This window comes from Cetorhinus maximus, chromosome 4 (assembly GCF_964194155.1).
Source record: "Cetorhinus maximus chromosome 4, sCetMax3.hap1.1, whole genome shotgun sequence".
NCBI classification, from domain to species: domain Eukaryota; kingdom Metazoa; phylum Chordata; class Chondrichthyes; order Lamniformes; family Cetorhinidae; genus Cetorhinus; species Cetorhinus maximus.
This window is the reverse complement of record NC_135882.1, coordinates 50,539,275-50,556,010: the sequence shown is the minus strand read 5'-3', so window position 1 is coordinate 50,556,010 and position 16,736 is coordinate 50,539,275. Positions and strand designations below refer to the sequence as shown.

The window sequence follows — 16,736 nt, the reverse complement described above, 5'->3', positions numbered from 1 at the left end:
GCTTTTTCAATCTTTCCAATAGGCATAAGCTCTCCACTCTGGTATCATTTTAATAAATCATTTCTACACAATCATGTGTTTCCATTCCTTTTTATAATATGGAGACCAGAGTTGTTCAGAATACTCCAAGTGTGGCCTAAGAAAATTCTATGCAAATTTAACATAACTTCTCTACTTTTCAATTCTCTCTCACTGGAAGTAAACTTTGGGGGTTTGCAGCTTTATAACCTGTGTCACTATCGTTAGTGGTTTTTGTATCTATACCTGCTCCTCCACCCCATTTAGATACTTGCTTTGCAAGGAATATACAGCTTCCTTATTTTTACTACCAAAAATGTACACACTTATCTATCTTAAGTTTTTCCTTAATTACACATCGGTTCTGCAAGTATATTTATGTCCTCCTGTATTTTGTTGTAGTGTTGCTCTGTATTAACGACAACCCCCTCTTTTTATACCTCCGCATTTCCAAGTCCAAATCATTTATGTAAATGGTGACCAGCAGCTTCAGCACTGATCCTTGCAGAACACCAAATCCCAAGTAACTACCTTTAACCCCCTACTCTATATTTCCTGCTTTGTAGCCAGCTTCATTCTGCTACTTGTCCCCCAACACGACATGTTCTGACCCTGGTCATGAGGCAGAACTTTATCGAAGGCTTTCTGGAAATCCAAGGTATTGCACCTACTGCATTATTCTTATTCCTTTCTGATGCTCCCTCAAATAATTCAATATCGTGGGTCAAGCTTGACCTTCCATTTGGAACCTGATCTATTATGTTTTCAGTTTCTATACGTTTCATGGGTTATCTTGCCTACCACAGGCATTAAAGCTAATTACATTCCCTAGATTTATTCCATCTCCCTTTTGATATATAGAGCTAACATTAGCTGTCTGCCAGTCCAGTTGCACTATTCACTTTTTTAATGAATTTTTATATATGTGTGTCATAGTGCCTCCGCTAACTCTTCCCTAACTTCTTTTAATATGTGCCAACCTAATCTCTCTGGAGCAGGGATTTTATTCTAAATACACTTCCTTTTGTCAATTATCTTCTCCCCTTCTATCTAAGATGTCTTTATATATTTTTTGATTTCATCTTCTAATGTCATGCCCACCATGTTAGGCTCTCCAGTAAACAGAGAGGCAAAATAATTAACACTTCTGCCATTTCACTGTCAATACTTGTGAGCTTATCATATGCATCCTTTAGTGGCCCTATCCTTGTCTTGCATTTTTCTTGTTACTTATGAACTTGTTCATTATTTTTGTTTATAATCCTTGATAATTTAATTTTGTCGTGCCTTCCTAACTTTTTCGTTACTTCTTCCTTTACCATTTGTTGCCTATGTACGTTATCATTTGTTTCAACTTAGTCCTTATTCCTTTGTTCTTCCACTCTGTATCATTATAGCAGAGTATGTTTTTGCTTTCTAGTGGGATCTCTCTCTCCTAGACTTGATTAAACATCATTTTAAATGTCCAATTTGGATGTTTGTCAGTAAGTTTTTGCAGTTTACTTTTCCTTGTTCCATTCTCATCCCCTTAAAAATCAGATTTATTCCAGTGTATTACTTTGGTCTTTTGTCTTTCTTACTGCCTTTCAATCTTTATCTTAAACCTTATTATGTTGAGATCGCTATTGCCTCAACATATGTTTAAAATAATCTCAAATACATTAGTAGGTCACCTATGTTTTATGAAACAAATGACATTTCTCCCTTTAGATTATCTTCCTCTTTACTTATATAACTGCTTGACTGAAAGGAACCAGGTAGGTTATTCCCAAGCATCTGCCAACACTACTCTATAACCAACCTCTAGGACGCAAACAGCAAAGGCATCCTCCCTCTTCTCTGCCTGTTGAGGAAGAAACTTGTGTACTGATTTTTCTGATGGTGTTTTTGCAATTAATAGCTTGCTGTGTGGAACAAAGTGAACTCCTACACTCCTTGGTGCAACACATTGTCACACTAATGCACATTATCATCTGGTCTCATGAACTGTACAGCCATAAAAGCATGATATCTTAACATGGATTTAAGACCCTAATCTAATTATTCCATCTTACCCACAGCCTCTGTATGGAAAGTTAACTTCATTCCTGCACCAAAACAAAAATATTCTTTGATATCTCAGCACAGGAGACGGCATTTGGTCCAGTGCGACTATGCTGACCCCACAGAAATTTTGATTCTAATCCTGTCTCCGTGTTTTACTTCATAAGTTTTATTGAATGTTCTGATGGTCAAAAAAGCCCTTCTTAAATGTCATGACTTGGTTCCAATATCCATTTGTAGTTATGAATTCTCAATATGTTTTTAGTACTAAGTCTAAATTTATGCCCTTGCTCGTTAAAGCAGCGTGTATCTGGTTGATACAGGAAAGGTGGTCCCAAGGGCTAAATGGCAGTTTGTATTGTTAGGTAGCCTCAGCTAGGACAGCACCAAGGGTTCTACAATTGGCCTCAGCAGCATGGATTAGGGAAGAAAAAGGTTTCTGCTTTTGATTGAAATCTGGTTAACTCAGCCCGTTTATGAAGACCAAGGGAGGAAAAGATTGACTTTGGCTACAATGCCTCCCCTAACCACATAATTCACTGTTCAGGTTCAGATGTTAAGAATTGCTATTTGGGTGAGGTCCCATGGAAATGTACCTCAAGAAGAGGTTAATGTCTTCAAATTGGAGTAAAGTTAAGAAGAAAATTAGAAGAGGAATGGGGAGAAGCAGAACCTTGTTAAAGTATAACATTATTGAAATTATTTATGATCTTATCTGATCTGAAGACTGAAGTATTATTGTAGAACAGCTCAACACAAGTACTGAGCTCTTGTTCATCATGGTCTATAATTAAGTTACAGGCATTTCCATGTAACTAAAAATTATACCCCTGTATGTATTGAAGAAATTGGAAGATGAAGCATTAAAATCAAAATATGAAGCTTTATCTTGAACTTTTTAATTAAGTCCAATAAGGAAAGAAATGATTAAAAACCTTCAAGAAAATCAAGTCCAATACCGTTTTTAAAAAAAAAGTGGTAAAGGAAGTTAAGGTGGCAATCAGATATTTGAGATTATTTGTTACACACCAGCCTGAAGAAAAACTCAAAAGCTTTTTTTTCAAACATATGTAGTTTTCCCAAAGTAACAACCTACATTGTTATCCATAAACTTAGAAAGAACATTAAGCTACTTCTCCACATTTACTGTCATCCATTAAATTTCATTTTTTGTCTATTTCACTATTTATTACATTACCTACTTTTTTTCAGATTTTGCAGGTGTAGCACAAAAAATATATATTTCATAATGGGTATAATCTGCCCCTGAATGTGGCTTTGAAACTAGAACAAACTTAAATCAAAGGTTTCTTTCTTCTTTGCACACACAAAACCAGACATGGGTTACAAGTCCTACATGTAATTTGCAGCCCATTCACAAAGGGTACAAATCCACAGCACAAAAGTGCCCATGTCTGAATGAATTGGTAACTCTACAGAGAACCCACAAGAAATGGAAAGGCGGAGGGAATGGTCACGCTAATTTAATAAGAGATATTCTCCCATGGTTGAGGCAAATTACAAGGACTTTACATCTGCATCTGGTTTGAACACCTGATGTGGGAGTTTCTTAATGATGTGACTGAGTGTCCCAAATAAAATATTTTGTACTCCCCACACTAATGTCAGACACGAAAATTCACTGCCCCTCTCCAATTGTCAAGAAGCTGGATATTAAAAAGATGGTGTTTGTTTATATCCTTTTCCTCTAAAGAAAAATCAAGTAGAGTTTAAGGATTAGGAGTAAACATTAGGAGTAAAATAATTTAGAAATGTATCCCGTGACACCCGCAGGAAAATGCAGGACATTTCACCCTGCCAGGTTGATCCTGATATCTCGAAAACTTCTTATTTGATAACTTTTAACCCTGTAACAGATTCTCACCAACTCTCTCAATTTGGTGATATAATAAATCAATCAGCCATACTGCCAGCCTTTGCAGTGAATTCCATAATCACTACTCTGGGGAAAGCAGTTAAATCCTTTTTACTTTCCTTCTAATTTATTTTCTCTTGTTCTATGTTAAATTTTTTCATGTTTACCCTTTCAGCAACTTATAGGGGTAGAACCAAATATTTGTTGCTGGAGCTAATGAATGCACTTAAGTTCAACATGGCAACTGATATTCACTTTATAAATGTTACATATCACAGCTTAAAAGAATCCATGCCAATTCCAGATTCTGGCAATATAGTTTCATAAATATAGTTAATACGCAAGTGATCTCCGTGCTTTAAATATAGAACATTGAGAATAAAAATCTTGAGATCTCAACAGTCAGACCAAATATGGTTTTGTTTGACTTACCTCATGCATGTAAGGATCAACCAGTATTTCAAAGGGACCCACAGCAAGTGAAATGTTTGGTGCTGCAGTTGGAATAGTTAACATGTAGTGAAAAGTTTTTTTTCTCATATCATGGGTATAAACAGATTCCACCAAATCTCCATTGGAAACTGCCACCATGGCAGCATCAACCGTAAACTCCAATTTCCATGTGCAAAGTTCAGAGTAAGAATCGACACAGGGGAACCAAAACCTACAAAGTAGAAAGAAATAGCATAACCAATCAAAATTATTGCAGATCCCCTGACCTCCAAATGGCTCAAAGACTGAAAGTTACTCAACACAGAAATCTGTGTTTCAACTGCAATGCTTTCTCCTTTCCAAGAATCTAAACAACAGAACACACCAGAACAGAAAAAATTAGGAGCAACAGCCATAAGGCCCCTCGAGCCTGTTGTGCCATTCGATAAGATCATGGCTGATCAGATTGTGGCTTCAATGTCATTTTCCAGTCCACCTCCCATAACCCTCAACTTGATCTAACTCAGCCTTTAATATATTCAGTGACCCAGCCTCCACTACTGTGCGAAGAGAATTCCACAGGCCAACGACCTCAGAAAAAAATTCTCCTTATCTCAGTCCTAAATGGGAGATCCTCAACTTTTAAACTGCCCCTAGTTCTAGGCTCCCCCACAAGGGGAACATCCCATCAGCATCCACCCTGTCAAGTTCCCTCAGGATATTATATGTTTCAACAAGATTATCTCTCATTCTTCTAAACTTCAATGGATACAGGCCCAGCTGGCTCAACCTTTCCTCATGAGATAACCCCTTCATCCCAGGAATTAGTCAAGTGAACCTTCTCTGAACTGCTTCCAATGCAATTATATCCTTTCTTAGGTAAGGAAACAAAAACTGTGCACAGTATTCCAGATGTGGTCTCACCAACGCCCTGTGCAACTATAACATAACCTCCCTACTTTTATACTTGATTCCCCTTGCAATAAATGCATATATTCCATTTGCCTTCCTAATCACCTGCTGTACCTGCATGCTAAGTGATTTGTTTACCAGGAGAACCAGATCCCTTTGCACCGTAGAGTTCTGCAGGCTCTCTCCATTCAAGTATACGACTTTTCCAATCTTCCTGCCAAAGTGGACAAGTTCACATTTTCCCACATTATACTCCATCTGCCAAATGCTTGCCCACTCACCTAACCTATCCAAATCCCTTTGTAAACTCTTTATGTCATCTTGACAACTTACTTTCTTATCTTCGTGTCATCAGCAAATTGAGCTATTATACATTTTTGGTCCTTTCAGCCAAGTCATTGATATAGATTGTAAACAGTTGAGGCCTATTTACCCCTACTCTCTGCTTCCTGTTAGCTAGCCAATCCTCTATCCGTACTAATATGTTACCCCCTACACCCTGAGCTCTTACTTGTGTAGTAACTTTTGATATGATACTTTTAGCCTCTACTCAATACTGCATTCAGTATTGCTCAGTTTATGAATGACAGAAGCCTATTCCAGCATGGCATGGTAAAACTCAGCCCCATATGCTGCAAGCAATAACAATCATCTGTTGCAATTTACCGAATTATAACTGCTTTGATTGCCATTTTAAAGCAAGGAAGATTAAAGGGAGATTAATAGAGGTCTTATAAATCATGAAGGTCTTTGTTAAGAGTTAAATAAGGCAATCTATTTCCTGGGATAGAATGGTTAATAATCAGGGGACACAAATTTATGGAAGGACAAGTTTGGCCAAGATGAGGAGAATGCATGTGATCTGGAATTACTGCCTGAAGGGGTGGTGAAAGCAGGTTCAATTATAACTTTTCAGAAGGGAACTGGATAAATAATTAAACTGGAAAGTTTTGCAGGGTTATGGGAAAAGAGAAGGGGAATGATTCTAATTGGATAGTTTTTTACAGCCGGCACAGCCATGATGAGCTGAGTAGCGTCATTGTGTGCTATATCATTCCATTATGCTATTAATAATTAGACACACTTAAAAAATGTACTTGTATAAAAGTATTAGAAGAATTTATTCTAAAGAATTTACCTACTCACCTCGTAGCGTTTTCATACCCAAAGGAGAAGACATGTGCACCTCGCTCCGCCATGCTACCTTCTATATTGGGCACAACAAAATGAAGCCCTCCCTTTGGCTGGTCCAAGGAAAATTCTATATGTACCTTCAGGACTTTCATTTCTAATAATGGCAAACAGAAAAATAATGGCAGTATATTTCTGTGGTAGTCCATTACAAACTTTCAGTATAATTAACAAAAGCTTTTACACATTGCACTAAGATGGAGTTATGCAAATTTGAAGTATTGTGCACAATTTTGATAATGAACTGCCCATCTGGCCTGTCACCTTTACATCACAGCTCAGACACTACATGTAGAAAAATAAGCTGAATAATCAACACCTAGGATTAATCAGCTGCCAATTACTATTTGGATGTTTCTCTATGTTGACTGCTGTCTGAGCCTGTTCCTTGAGGAAGAGGCCAGACAATCTAGGCAAAAGAAAAAACAAGCAATTGTTAGCTTCTATTTTCTATTAGTACAGTGGCCAGGCCAAGACCCTGCTTTCCTTTTTTTAAGGTTGATTGGCAAGGACAATCAGGGCTATGACAGTTGAGATGCATTCAATTGTCATGGGATTGTGCGCATTCCAATTGACTGCCTTTGGCTCTTTGTACTTTAAAAGAAGCGTAACAGAAATTTGCAGTGTGAAATGTGATAGATAGGGAATTTACAATATACTAAACATACTCCTTTTGAATATATTGGTAAATCTCACATAAATCAATTACAGTAAATCAAATTAAAATGCTGTTTCATAATGATGGGAGCAATATATACCACACTATATATTATGAAACTATGCTCCTTTACTGAAAGAAAATTTCAACTGCTGTTCAGCAAGCATGAATTAAATTCAAAGTTAAAATGCTATTCAGGCTGCAAGTCAGAACCCTAGCTGTGTCCTTTTTTAAAATTCGGCAAGGGTCTGACAGATAGTTTCATTGAACATTCCAAACGGCTGCATTTGTTTCTATATGCTTTGAAGTGTGACAACGAAAAGCTTGATACTTGAGCTATGACAGACAATAAATTGGGAATCTGATGGATGAGAAATGGAAAACGTGATGAAACAAATGCACATTAGATGTATCATTTTAATCACACAAGCAACTTTCCTGTGGAATTGCTCAATTAAATTCTCTTGTCATATAATACAAAACGTATTAAGACGACTATTGTCAGCCTTGGTTCAGTTGGGAGCACTCTCACCTGAGTCAGAAGGCTGAGGGTTCAAGTCCCACTCCAGAGACTCGCAACACAAAAATTAAGGCTGACACTCCAGTGCAGTCCTCAGGGAGTGCTGCACTATCAGGGGTGCCAATTTTCAGGTGGGATATTAAACTCAGGCCCTGTCTGCTCTTTCAGGTAGAAGTAAAAGATCCCATGGCATTATTTCAAAGAGAAGCAGGGGCAAAGTTACTTGTTGTGCCCTAGTCAATGTTTATCCCTCAATCAATAACTAAAAAAAAGATTTGGTTATCACATGTTTGTGGGAGCTTGTTGTCCACAAATTATCTGCTTTGTTTCCTACATTGCAACAGTGACTACACTTCAAAAGAACTTCATTGGCTGTAAAGCACTTTGGGATATCCTAAAATCATGAAAGGCACTATACAAATTAAAGTCTTATTTATTAACAGTGGTTGATTAAGCCAAATTGAATCATTGTTATATTTTCACATTATGGAATTTTTGCAAAAGTCTTGAAAATCGAATTCTAAAATACTACCCACCTTTACATAAAAAATGCAAATCAGTGGCCTTGATGATAATTGCAATATATTACTTTACCAATTTGCTCAATTTTTTTATCTCTTCATTTAGCCCAGGGCAATAGTAAGCAAGAGGTGCCAAACTAAAAATAAAAACTTGATATTCAAAAACTTGTGAAGGGGTAGCAAAGATATTGCATTTAGTAGCATAGGCTGGGGGCAGATCTGGTGTCTAGTAAAACTAGAGCGGAGGTTCTCTTGCTTGGCAGCACTATGGTGGAGATCCTATGGTTTTGTAACATTGGTGGACATTTGAGTTTTAGCAGTCTGAGTTAGGGTGTCATTAGGTTTGGCAGCAGTACCAATTTTTGAGGCAGTAGTAGAAAGGGTAGAAGAACATTGGGTTTTGCAGCATTGATGGAAAGGGACAAAGAAAGCAAAAGAGAAAGAATCCAGGGGTTTGACAGCAACGGGGAGTGAAACTTCAGGCTTGGGACCATAGGAGAGAGATATTACAGTTTGGCAATACTGCAAGGTGAATCAGGGGTCTGTAAATAAAGCCATGAAATAGATTGCACTTACATAACATCGTTCACATGCCCAGAATATTCCATCCTTTACATCCTCACGGCCAATGAATCACTTTTGAAGTGCAGCCATGCTGTTATATAGGCAATGCTAGGACCAATTTGTATATAAGGTCCCACAAATTAATGAATGTTCAGTCAATCTACTTTTGATAGTGGTGTTTGCGGGAAAAATAGTAACCAGGACAATAGCACCATATTTTATTTCATGTCTACCCAAATGGACAGACTAGGCCTCAATTGAACATATCATCTGAAAGATTGAACTTTAAACAATGCAGTTCTTGTTCACCATTGTAATGAATTGTCAGCCTAGATTGTGAGATTAATTCTTCAGAGTGAGTTTGAAGCCAGAAATATTTCACTCAAATGAGTGTGTTCTACCAATTGAGCCATGCTGACATAGAATCATACAGCATGGAAGCAGGCTCTTCAACCCACCATGTCTGTGTCAACTCTTCGAAAAAGCTTTCCAATTCCACACCCTGCTCTTTCTCTATAGATCCACAGATTTCTCTTTTTCATGGCCCTTTTGAAAGTCAGTACCAAGTCTCCTTCTGCCATCCTTTCAAGCAGTGTATTCCAGATCAAAATAATTTGGTGTTAAAACAATTTCCTTTGATTCACCCCTGTATACTTTGCCAACTATTTAAAATCTGTTTAAGACATTTTAAAACATTAAAAATATTAGAGCTTCGTTTGTTTGTGGGAGGGTTGTGGAAGAAGTGATTTGGCTAATCCGATGCCATTTTCTTCTACTTATTGCTTCACAATTTATTCAATACCTATATGCTGCTTTTCACTTATTGATTTAGACAGTCATATATCCCTGCTGATCCCACCAGTGAGCAAAGGGACCACAGAATGGAAAAACCACAACATTCCCTATACTGTCATTTTAAAATTTCAGAATTAGCCCTCTGCTAACCATTTTGGGCAATAAATCATGTGCCTACAAGCAGAAAAATTAACATTTTCTTCTAAAAGAATCTTAAAAATATTTATTCTTGATATGTGGGTGACACCGACAAGGCAGTGTACACTGCCCAACTCTAGTTGACCTCAGGGAATTAGCAGTCAATCATATAGTTTGGGTTCAGCATCACAGGCAGTCTGGGTAAAGTGACAGGTCCCTTCTGCGAAGAGTTGGGTTTTTTCTTAACAATTTGCTTGCTTTTAGGCTTGTATAGGAGATTGGGGTTGGTGGGAATGAGGACTTCAGGCCACAATTATATCAGCTACGATCTGATTGAATGTTGGAGCAGGTTCGAGAGGCTGAATGGCCTACTCCATATGTTCATTTTATTTGAAGCCAGTCCAGATTTATTGAGTTCAATTCCATAACTTTGCCGTGCTGGGATTTGAACTGAATCTCAGAATTGCTAATAGATTACCAGAAACATTAGGCTGTTGTACCCTGAAAGCTTATACTTTGCAGTATGCATTTATATTTTACAGTATGCATTTATACTTACCATCAACGTGTTTCCATAGTTCAGATGGAACTTTGATACACAGCTCTCCGTTTCCTGTGTCTGGGTCAACTGCACCGACTGCTGCTGCATAGGCATTGGAAAAATAATTAAGATTTCGCCTAGAATACAAGGAGGAAAGAAAATGGATATGTTCCATATTTCAAAAGGCTACAAAACAATCAGTTAATCAGGCAAAGCAATGCAAAAGAAATGGAAATAAACCATATAATAATCTATGTATACACTACAATTTAAAGTAGGTTAAATATCTTCAGTTTGTGTGCTGTGTTTCTTCAAATTTACAGCAAAATTGTTTCTTCTCACAAAATGTTATACAAATCCAGTGTCTACTGACAGCAATAGCTTTATTGAGTGCAAATCGGAGAAGTAATCAGGTGTTTTATGATATCCAATTCAAGAAATGATGACTATTGCATAATCATGATCATTTTTATAATCTGAGGAACAATCATTTGAGCTCAAAATGAGGAAATGGCAGTAAATGTTTAGACTTCAAGTTATGTAGGTATAAATATATTTTATCTGTACAATTAAAAGTTCTGCATCTAGTGCATGTTTATCAGAGGGATCACACTTCAGCCTGTCACATAGCCACACAACAATAGTAATTTAACATATACCAGTAATTTCTTATTTTCAGCCAATCAAATAAATTTTGGACTCTGTTCTGACATTCCCATTTGGTGTTGGTTAATCTCCAACCGAAAGCCAAAGTCAACCACTACAAGATTTCTCATAGAAATAAATATTTCCTCTCAAGTACATAGATACAACTGCTGTTCTTTTTACATCACTACCTCAGCAACTCTGCTGACTAATATGTCATTTTGTTCAAAGGCCAACAGAGAAGGCATCAATGGCCAAAACTGCTACTGTCCCCATAATTACCATCTCACTGCTTTTGGGTGACTTCAAGTGATCCATCATTTTTATTTGCAGTGAACACATCTCATTATTAATCACGTTTTGTTGATTTTGGGAAGTGAAGGCATGGTTTGTATTTGTAGTGTCAGCTGAGGCTCAGTTGGCAGTACACTCTCCTCAGAATCACAATGTTTCAGGTTCAAGTCCCATTCCAAGGCTTGAGCACAAAAATCAAGGCTGACACTCCAGTGCAGTACTGAGGGAGCACTGCATGGTCAGAAACACTGTCTTTCAGGTGAGACGTTAAGCTAAGGAGCCATCTGCCTCCGCAGGTGAATGTAAAAGATCTCATAGCACTATTTTCAAGACGAGCAGGGGTGTTATCCCCAGTGTCCTGACCAATATTGATCCCTCAGTCAATGTCACATTAAAAAATAGATTATCTGGTCATTATCACATTGCTGTTTGTAGGGGTTTGCTGAGAACAAATTAGACGCTCTTATACTAGGAACTGGAATAGGCCTTTGAGCCTGCTCCAGCATTCAATAAGGGTCACTACTACAGTGACTTGACTTCAAAAGTGTTTCATTGGCTGTAAAGCACTTTGAGACTTCTGCTTTTTTTTTTTAGAAAGCGTGTGGAGAGTGCGGGGAGTTCATTTTAAAAAGAGTGCGGAGAGTGAGGGAGTTCATTTTAAAATAAGAGCAGAGAGAGCAAGGGGAGTTCATTTTAAAAAGCACGCGGAGGGCAGCTGGAGAGTAGGAATGGTGAGTATTTCTAGTTTTTAAAGCAAAATTGAGATACTTAGTTTTGTGTTTAGATCTCTAGTCTTTATTTTTTCTTTACTAAAAATAGCTTAAGTATGAGATTGATACTGGTGTAAAAATTAATTATAATAAATTGTTAAGAGCAGAGGATTCATCAAGTGTAAAGAGCAGGGACACTAGAGTAATTCATTAATAAATTAAATAAAATACAATAGCGATGCCAGATGAGTGATGTGTTGCTACTGCAGCATGTGGGAGCTGCTGGACATCAAGGTGATCCAGGGCGAATACATCTATAGTGAGTGTTTGCAGTTCAAGGAGCTGAAGTCTGAGCTGCAGATATTGCGCCACATCAGGGAGGGGGAAGGTTACCTGGACACTTTGCTCCAGGAGGTGGTCAAGCCCCTCAGATTAGGTAATTCAAATTTGGACTGTGATCAGGGACAGGAGGGTGTGACTGCAGGCGATGCAGGTATGGGGACCCAGGGGGTAGCATTCGAGGAACCTCGGCCCCTGCAAACGTCCAACAGTTACGAGGTTCTTGCAAGCCGTGTGGACGAGAGCGGGGACTGCAGGGAGGATGAGTAAACTGACCATGGCACCGTGGTACAGGGAGCCTTTCAAGGGGCGGGGGGGAGGGGTGGAGGAAATAGGAACACAGTAGTGCTAGGGGACAGTATAATTATGGGGATAGATACTGTTCCCTGCAGCCATGAGCGTGAGTCCCGAAGGCCGTGTTGCCTGCCCGGTGCCAGGATTAAGGACACCTCCTCAGGGCTGGAGAGGAACTTGGAGTGGGAGGGGAGGGGTCCAGTTGTTGTTGTCCATGTTGGTACCAACGACATTGATAGGACTAGAAAGGAGGCGATGCTGAAAGAAATTGAACAGTTAGGAGCTAAATTAAAAAGGCAGAACCTCCACGGTAATAATCTCGGGATTACTACCTGGGCCACAGGCAAACTGGCATAGGGTAAATAAAGTCAAGGAGTTAAATGCATGGCTCAAAGATTGGTGTTGGAGGAATGAAGGGTAGAAGGGAGCCGTTCCATTGGGGCAGTCTTCACTTGAACCATGCTGGGACCAGTGTCCCGGCAAATCGAATAACTAGGGCTGTAGAGAGGGCTTTAAACTAAACAGGGGGCGGCGGAGGGATTCTGGAGAGGGGATACACAGGCTCACAAAGCAAAACGATATGGCAGCTTCGCAGGGTAGCTACTTAGGTTATGATACCCAGAGTGTGACAGGAAGGGACAGTGTACAAACATTTAAAAAAGCAGCAAATAGGGTCAAGGGGGGGAAAAATGGTAAAAAGGCAAAATTAATGGCTCTTTACTTAAATGCACGCAGTATTCAGAACAAAATAAATGAATTAAGAGCACAAATATCTTTTAGCCAATATGGAGACATGGTTACAAGGATATCAAAGTTGGGAACTAAATATTCAGGGGTATGTGACCTTTCAAAAGGAAAGGCAGGAAGGAAAAGGTGGTGGGGTAGCTTTGTTAACACAGGATGGCATAAGTACGATAGCAAGAAATGATCTTGGATCGGAAGATGTAGAATCCATATGGATGGAGGTAAGAAATAACAAGGGGGAGACCACACTGGTGGGCGTAGTCTATAGGCCCCCTAACAGTAGCTGTATTGTAGGACAGAGAATAAATCAGAAGATACTGGGGGCATGTCAAAAAGGCAGTATATTAATCATGGGTGACTTTAATCTTCATGTAGATTGGGAAAATCAAATTGGCAGAGGAAGCCATGAGCAAGAATTCATAGAGTGTATTTGGGACAGTTTCCTCGAATATATTGTGGATCCAACCAGGGGTCAGTCTAGTTTGGATCTGCCAATGTGTAATGAGGCAGTTTAATAGATGATCTGAGAGTAAAATATTCGCTAGGAAACAGTGACCATAACATGGTAGAATTTAGCATTCAGTTTCAGAGTGAGAAACTTGGGTCGGAAAAAACTGTGCTAAACTTAAATAGGGGTAATTACAAAGAAATGAGGGCAGAGTTAGCTGGAGTTGACTGGGAAAGGAGTTTAGCAGAAAAGACGGTTGATGAACAACGGCAGACATTTAAGAAAATAGTTCATGACTTACAAGAAAGATATATCCCAGTGAGGAAGAAGGATATTAGGAAGGGGGTAAAGCAACCAAGAAAGTTATGGGTAATATCAAATTGAAAGAAAAAACGTACAATGTGGCAAAGATTAGTGGCAAGCCAGAGGATTGGGAAAGTTTTAAAAACCAACAAAAGATGACCAAAAAAACAATGAAAAGGGAGAACATAAACTTTGAGGGTAAACTAGCAAGTGATATAAAAACAGACAGTAAGAGCTTCTTTAAATCTATAAAAAGAGAGAGGCTAAAGTGAACATAGGCCCCTTAGAGAATGGTGCTGGGGAAATAATACTGGGGAACCAGGAAATGGCAGAGGAGTTGAATAAATGCTTTGCATTTGTCTTCACAGTAGAAGACACTAATAGCATTCCAAAAATACTAAATGGAAAAAGGCAGGGAGGGAATAAATACAATAACTATCACTATAGAAAAAGTACTAGGGAAACTGCTGGGGCTAACGGCCGATAAGTCCTCTGGACCTGATGGGTTGCATCCTAGGATATTAAAGGAAGTAGCTACAGAGACAGTGGATGCACTGGTGGTAATCTTCTAAAGAATCCTTAGATTCTGGAAAAGTCCCAGAGAATTGGAAAACTGCTAATGTAACACCCTTATTCAAAAAGGGAGACAAAAAACAGGTAACTAGATGCCAGTTAGCTTAATATCTGTCATTGAGAAAACATTAGTCTATTATAATAGAAGTAATAACAGAGCATTTAGAAATGCATAATATAATCAACCAGAGTCAGCATGGCTTCATGAAGGGGAAATCATGCCTGACAAATTTATTAGAATTAGAAGTAACAAGCAGGGTAGATGAAGGGGACCCAATAGATGTAATATATTTGGATTTCCAAAAGGCATTTGATAAGGTACCGCACATAAGGCTACTTAATAAGATAAGAGCCCATGGCGTTGGAGGTCGTATATTAGCATGGATAGAGAATTGGCTAATAGAAGACAAAAAGTTGGGATAAGGGGGGGCATTTTCAGGATGGTAGCCTGTGACAAGTGGAGTGCCACAGGGATCAGTGCTGGGGCCACAATTATTTACAATACATATTAATGGCTTGGATGAGGGAAATGAATGTACAAAAATAGATGGGAAGGCAAGTGGTGAGGATAACACAAGAGTCTACAGAGGGATATAGACAGGTTAAGTGAGTGGGCAAGAACTTGGCAAATGGAATATAATGTGGGAAAATGTGAGGTTATGCACTTTGGCAAGAATAGAGGAGCTGAATATTATTTAAATGGAGAAAGACTGCAGAAAGCTCCAGCATAGAGGGATTTGGGGGTCCTTGTGCATGAATCACAAAAAGCTAGCATACAAGGTCAACAGGTAATAGGAAAGGTAAATAGAATGTTGGCCTTTTTTTCAAAGGGAATGGAGTATAAAAATAGGGAAGTCTTGCTAAGACTATACAAGGCAATAGTTAGACCACATCTAGAATGCTGTGAACGGTTTTGGTCTCCTTATCTAAGGAAAGATATACTGGCATTGGAGGCAGTCCAGAGAAGGTTCACTAGGTTGATCCTGGGTATGGAGGGATTTTCTTATGAGGAGAGGTTGAGTAGCTTGGGCATGTACTCATTGGAGTTTAGAAGAATGAGAGGTGACCTTATTGAAACATATAAGATTCTTAGAGGGCTTGACAGGGTGGATGCTGAGAGGCTGTTTTCCCTTGTGGGAGAGTCTCGGACCAGAGGGCACAATCTCAGAATAAGGGGTGGCCCACTTAAAACCGAGATGAAGAGCAATTTCTTCTCTCAGAGTACTGAATCTGTGGAATCCTTTACCGCAGATGGCTGTAGAGGCTGGGTCATTAAGTATATTTAAGGTTGAGATAGACAGATTTTTAATCAGTAAGGGAATCAAGAGCTATGGAGAAAAGGCAGGAAAGTAGAGTTGAGGATTGTCAGATCAGCCATGATCTCATTGAATGGTGAAGCAGACTCAATGGGCCAAATGGCCGACTTCTGCTCCTACGTCTTATGGTCAATGGTCATGAAAAGTGATATGTAAATACAAGTCTTTTTTTACTTTCTTCTTAATTCTTTTTTTATCAATTCATGCAAATCACAGCTTAAAAATAAATACTGATGGCAGAAACAACATTAGAACTCCGATGGTTTTGTCATGAGTCATTTTGCCAGGTTCACTTTTTCTATCTAAATTAGTCCTTAGCATAGGAACAGTAGGATATTCAGCCCATTGAACCTGCTCCATCATTCTTTAGATTATGACAGATACCAAATCCATATCCCAATACTCCACTTTTACTTAACCAGTATCTATCAATCTTAATCTTGAAGTTTTCAATTGATCTAACTGCCACTACCTCTTGGAAGAAGTAGTTCTAGATTTCCACATTTGTGCAAAAACGCATTTCCTCATTTCACTCCACAAATCAGACCTTGCCCTAATTTTAAGGTTGTCTCCTTATTCTAGATTCCTCCACCAGAGGAAATAGTTTCACTTTATCCAATGTACTGAATTTCTTAGCCATCTTGAATACCCTAATTAAATCATCCCTCAACCTAATGAAATACAGGCCAACTTTTTTCTTTAAGAAATTGCACTCGATTTAACTCTTTAAGCCTGGTATCATTCTGGTGAATCTACACTGTACCCCTTCCAAAGCCAATATTTATGTCCTGATGTTTAGTGTCCAAAACTGAACCCAATACTCCAGATGGGATGTGACCAAGATTCTGCAGAACTAAAGCA

At 38.7% G+C, this 16,736-nt stretch overlaps 1 protein-coding gene across 5 annotated transcripts in view; it reads right to left on the bottom strand.

Moving 5' to 3' along the window:
* The window catches only part of taf2 (TAF2 RNA polymerase II, TATA box binding protein (TBP)-associated factor), a 123,338-nt gene that overhangs the window by 93,671 nt on the left and 12,931 nt on the right, over positions 1-16,736 (bottom strand). For 3 of the 5 annotated variants that reach the window (XM_078540168.1, XM_078540169.1, XM_078540171.1), the window contains exons 4-6: positions 10,228-10,346; positions 6,428-6,569; positions 4,370-4,601 (exon numbers count right to left, since the gene is read on the bottom strand). In XM_078540168.1, coding sequence (XP_078396294.1) covers positions 4,370-4,601; positions 6,428-6,569; positions 10,228-10,346 — 493 coding nt within the window. Of the gene's footprint in view, positions 1-4,369; positions 4,602-6,419; positions 6,570-10,227; positions 10,347-16,736 lie in introns of all 5 variants that reach the window. The other 2 variants (XM_078540172.1, XM_078540170.1) reach the window with 2 other exon arrangements.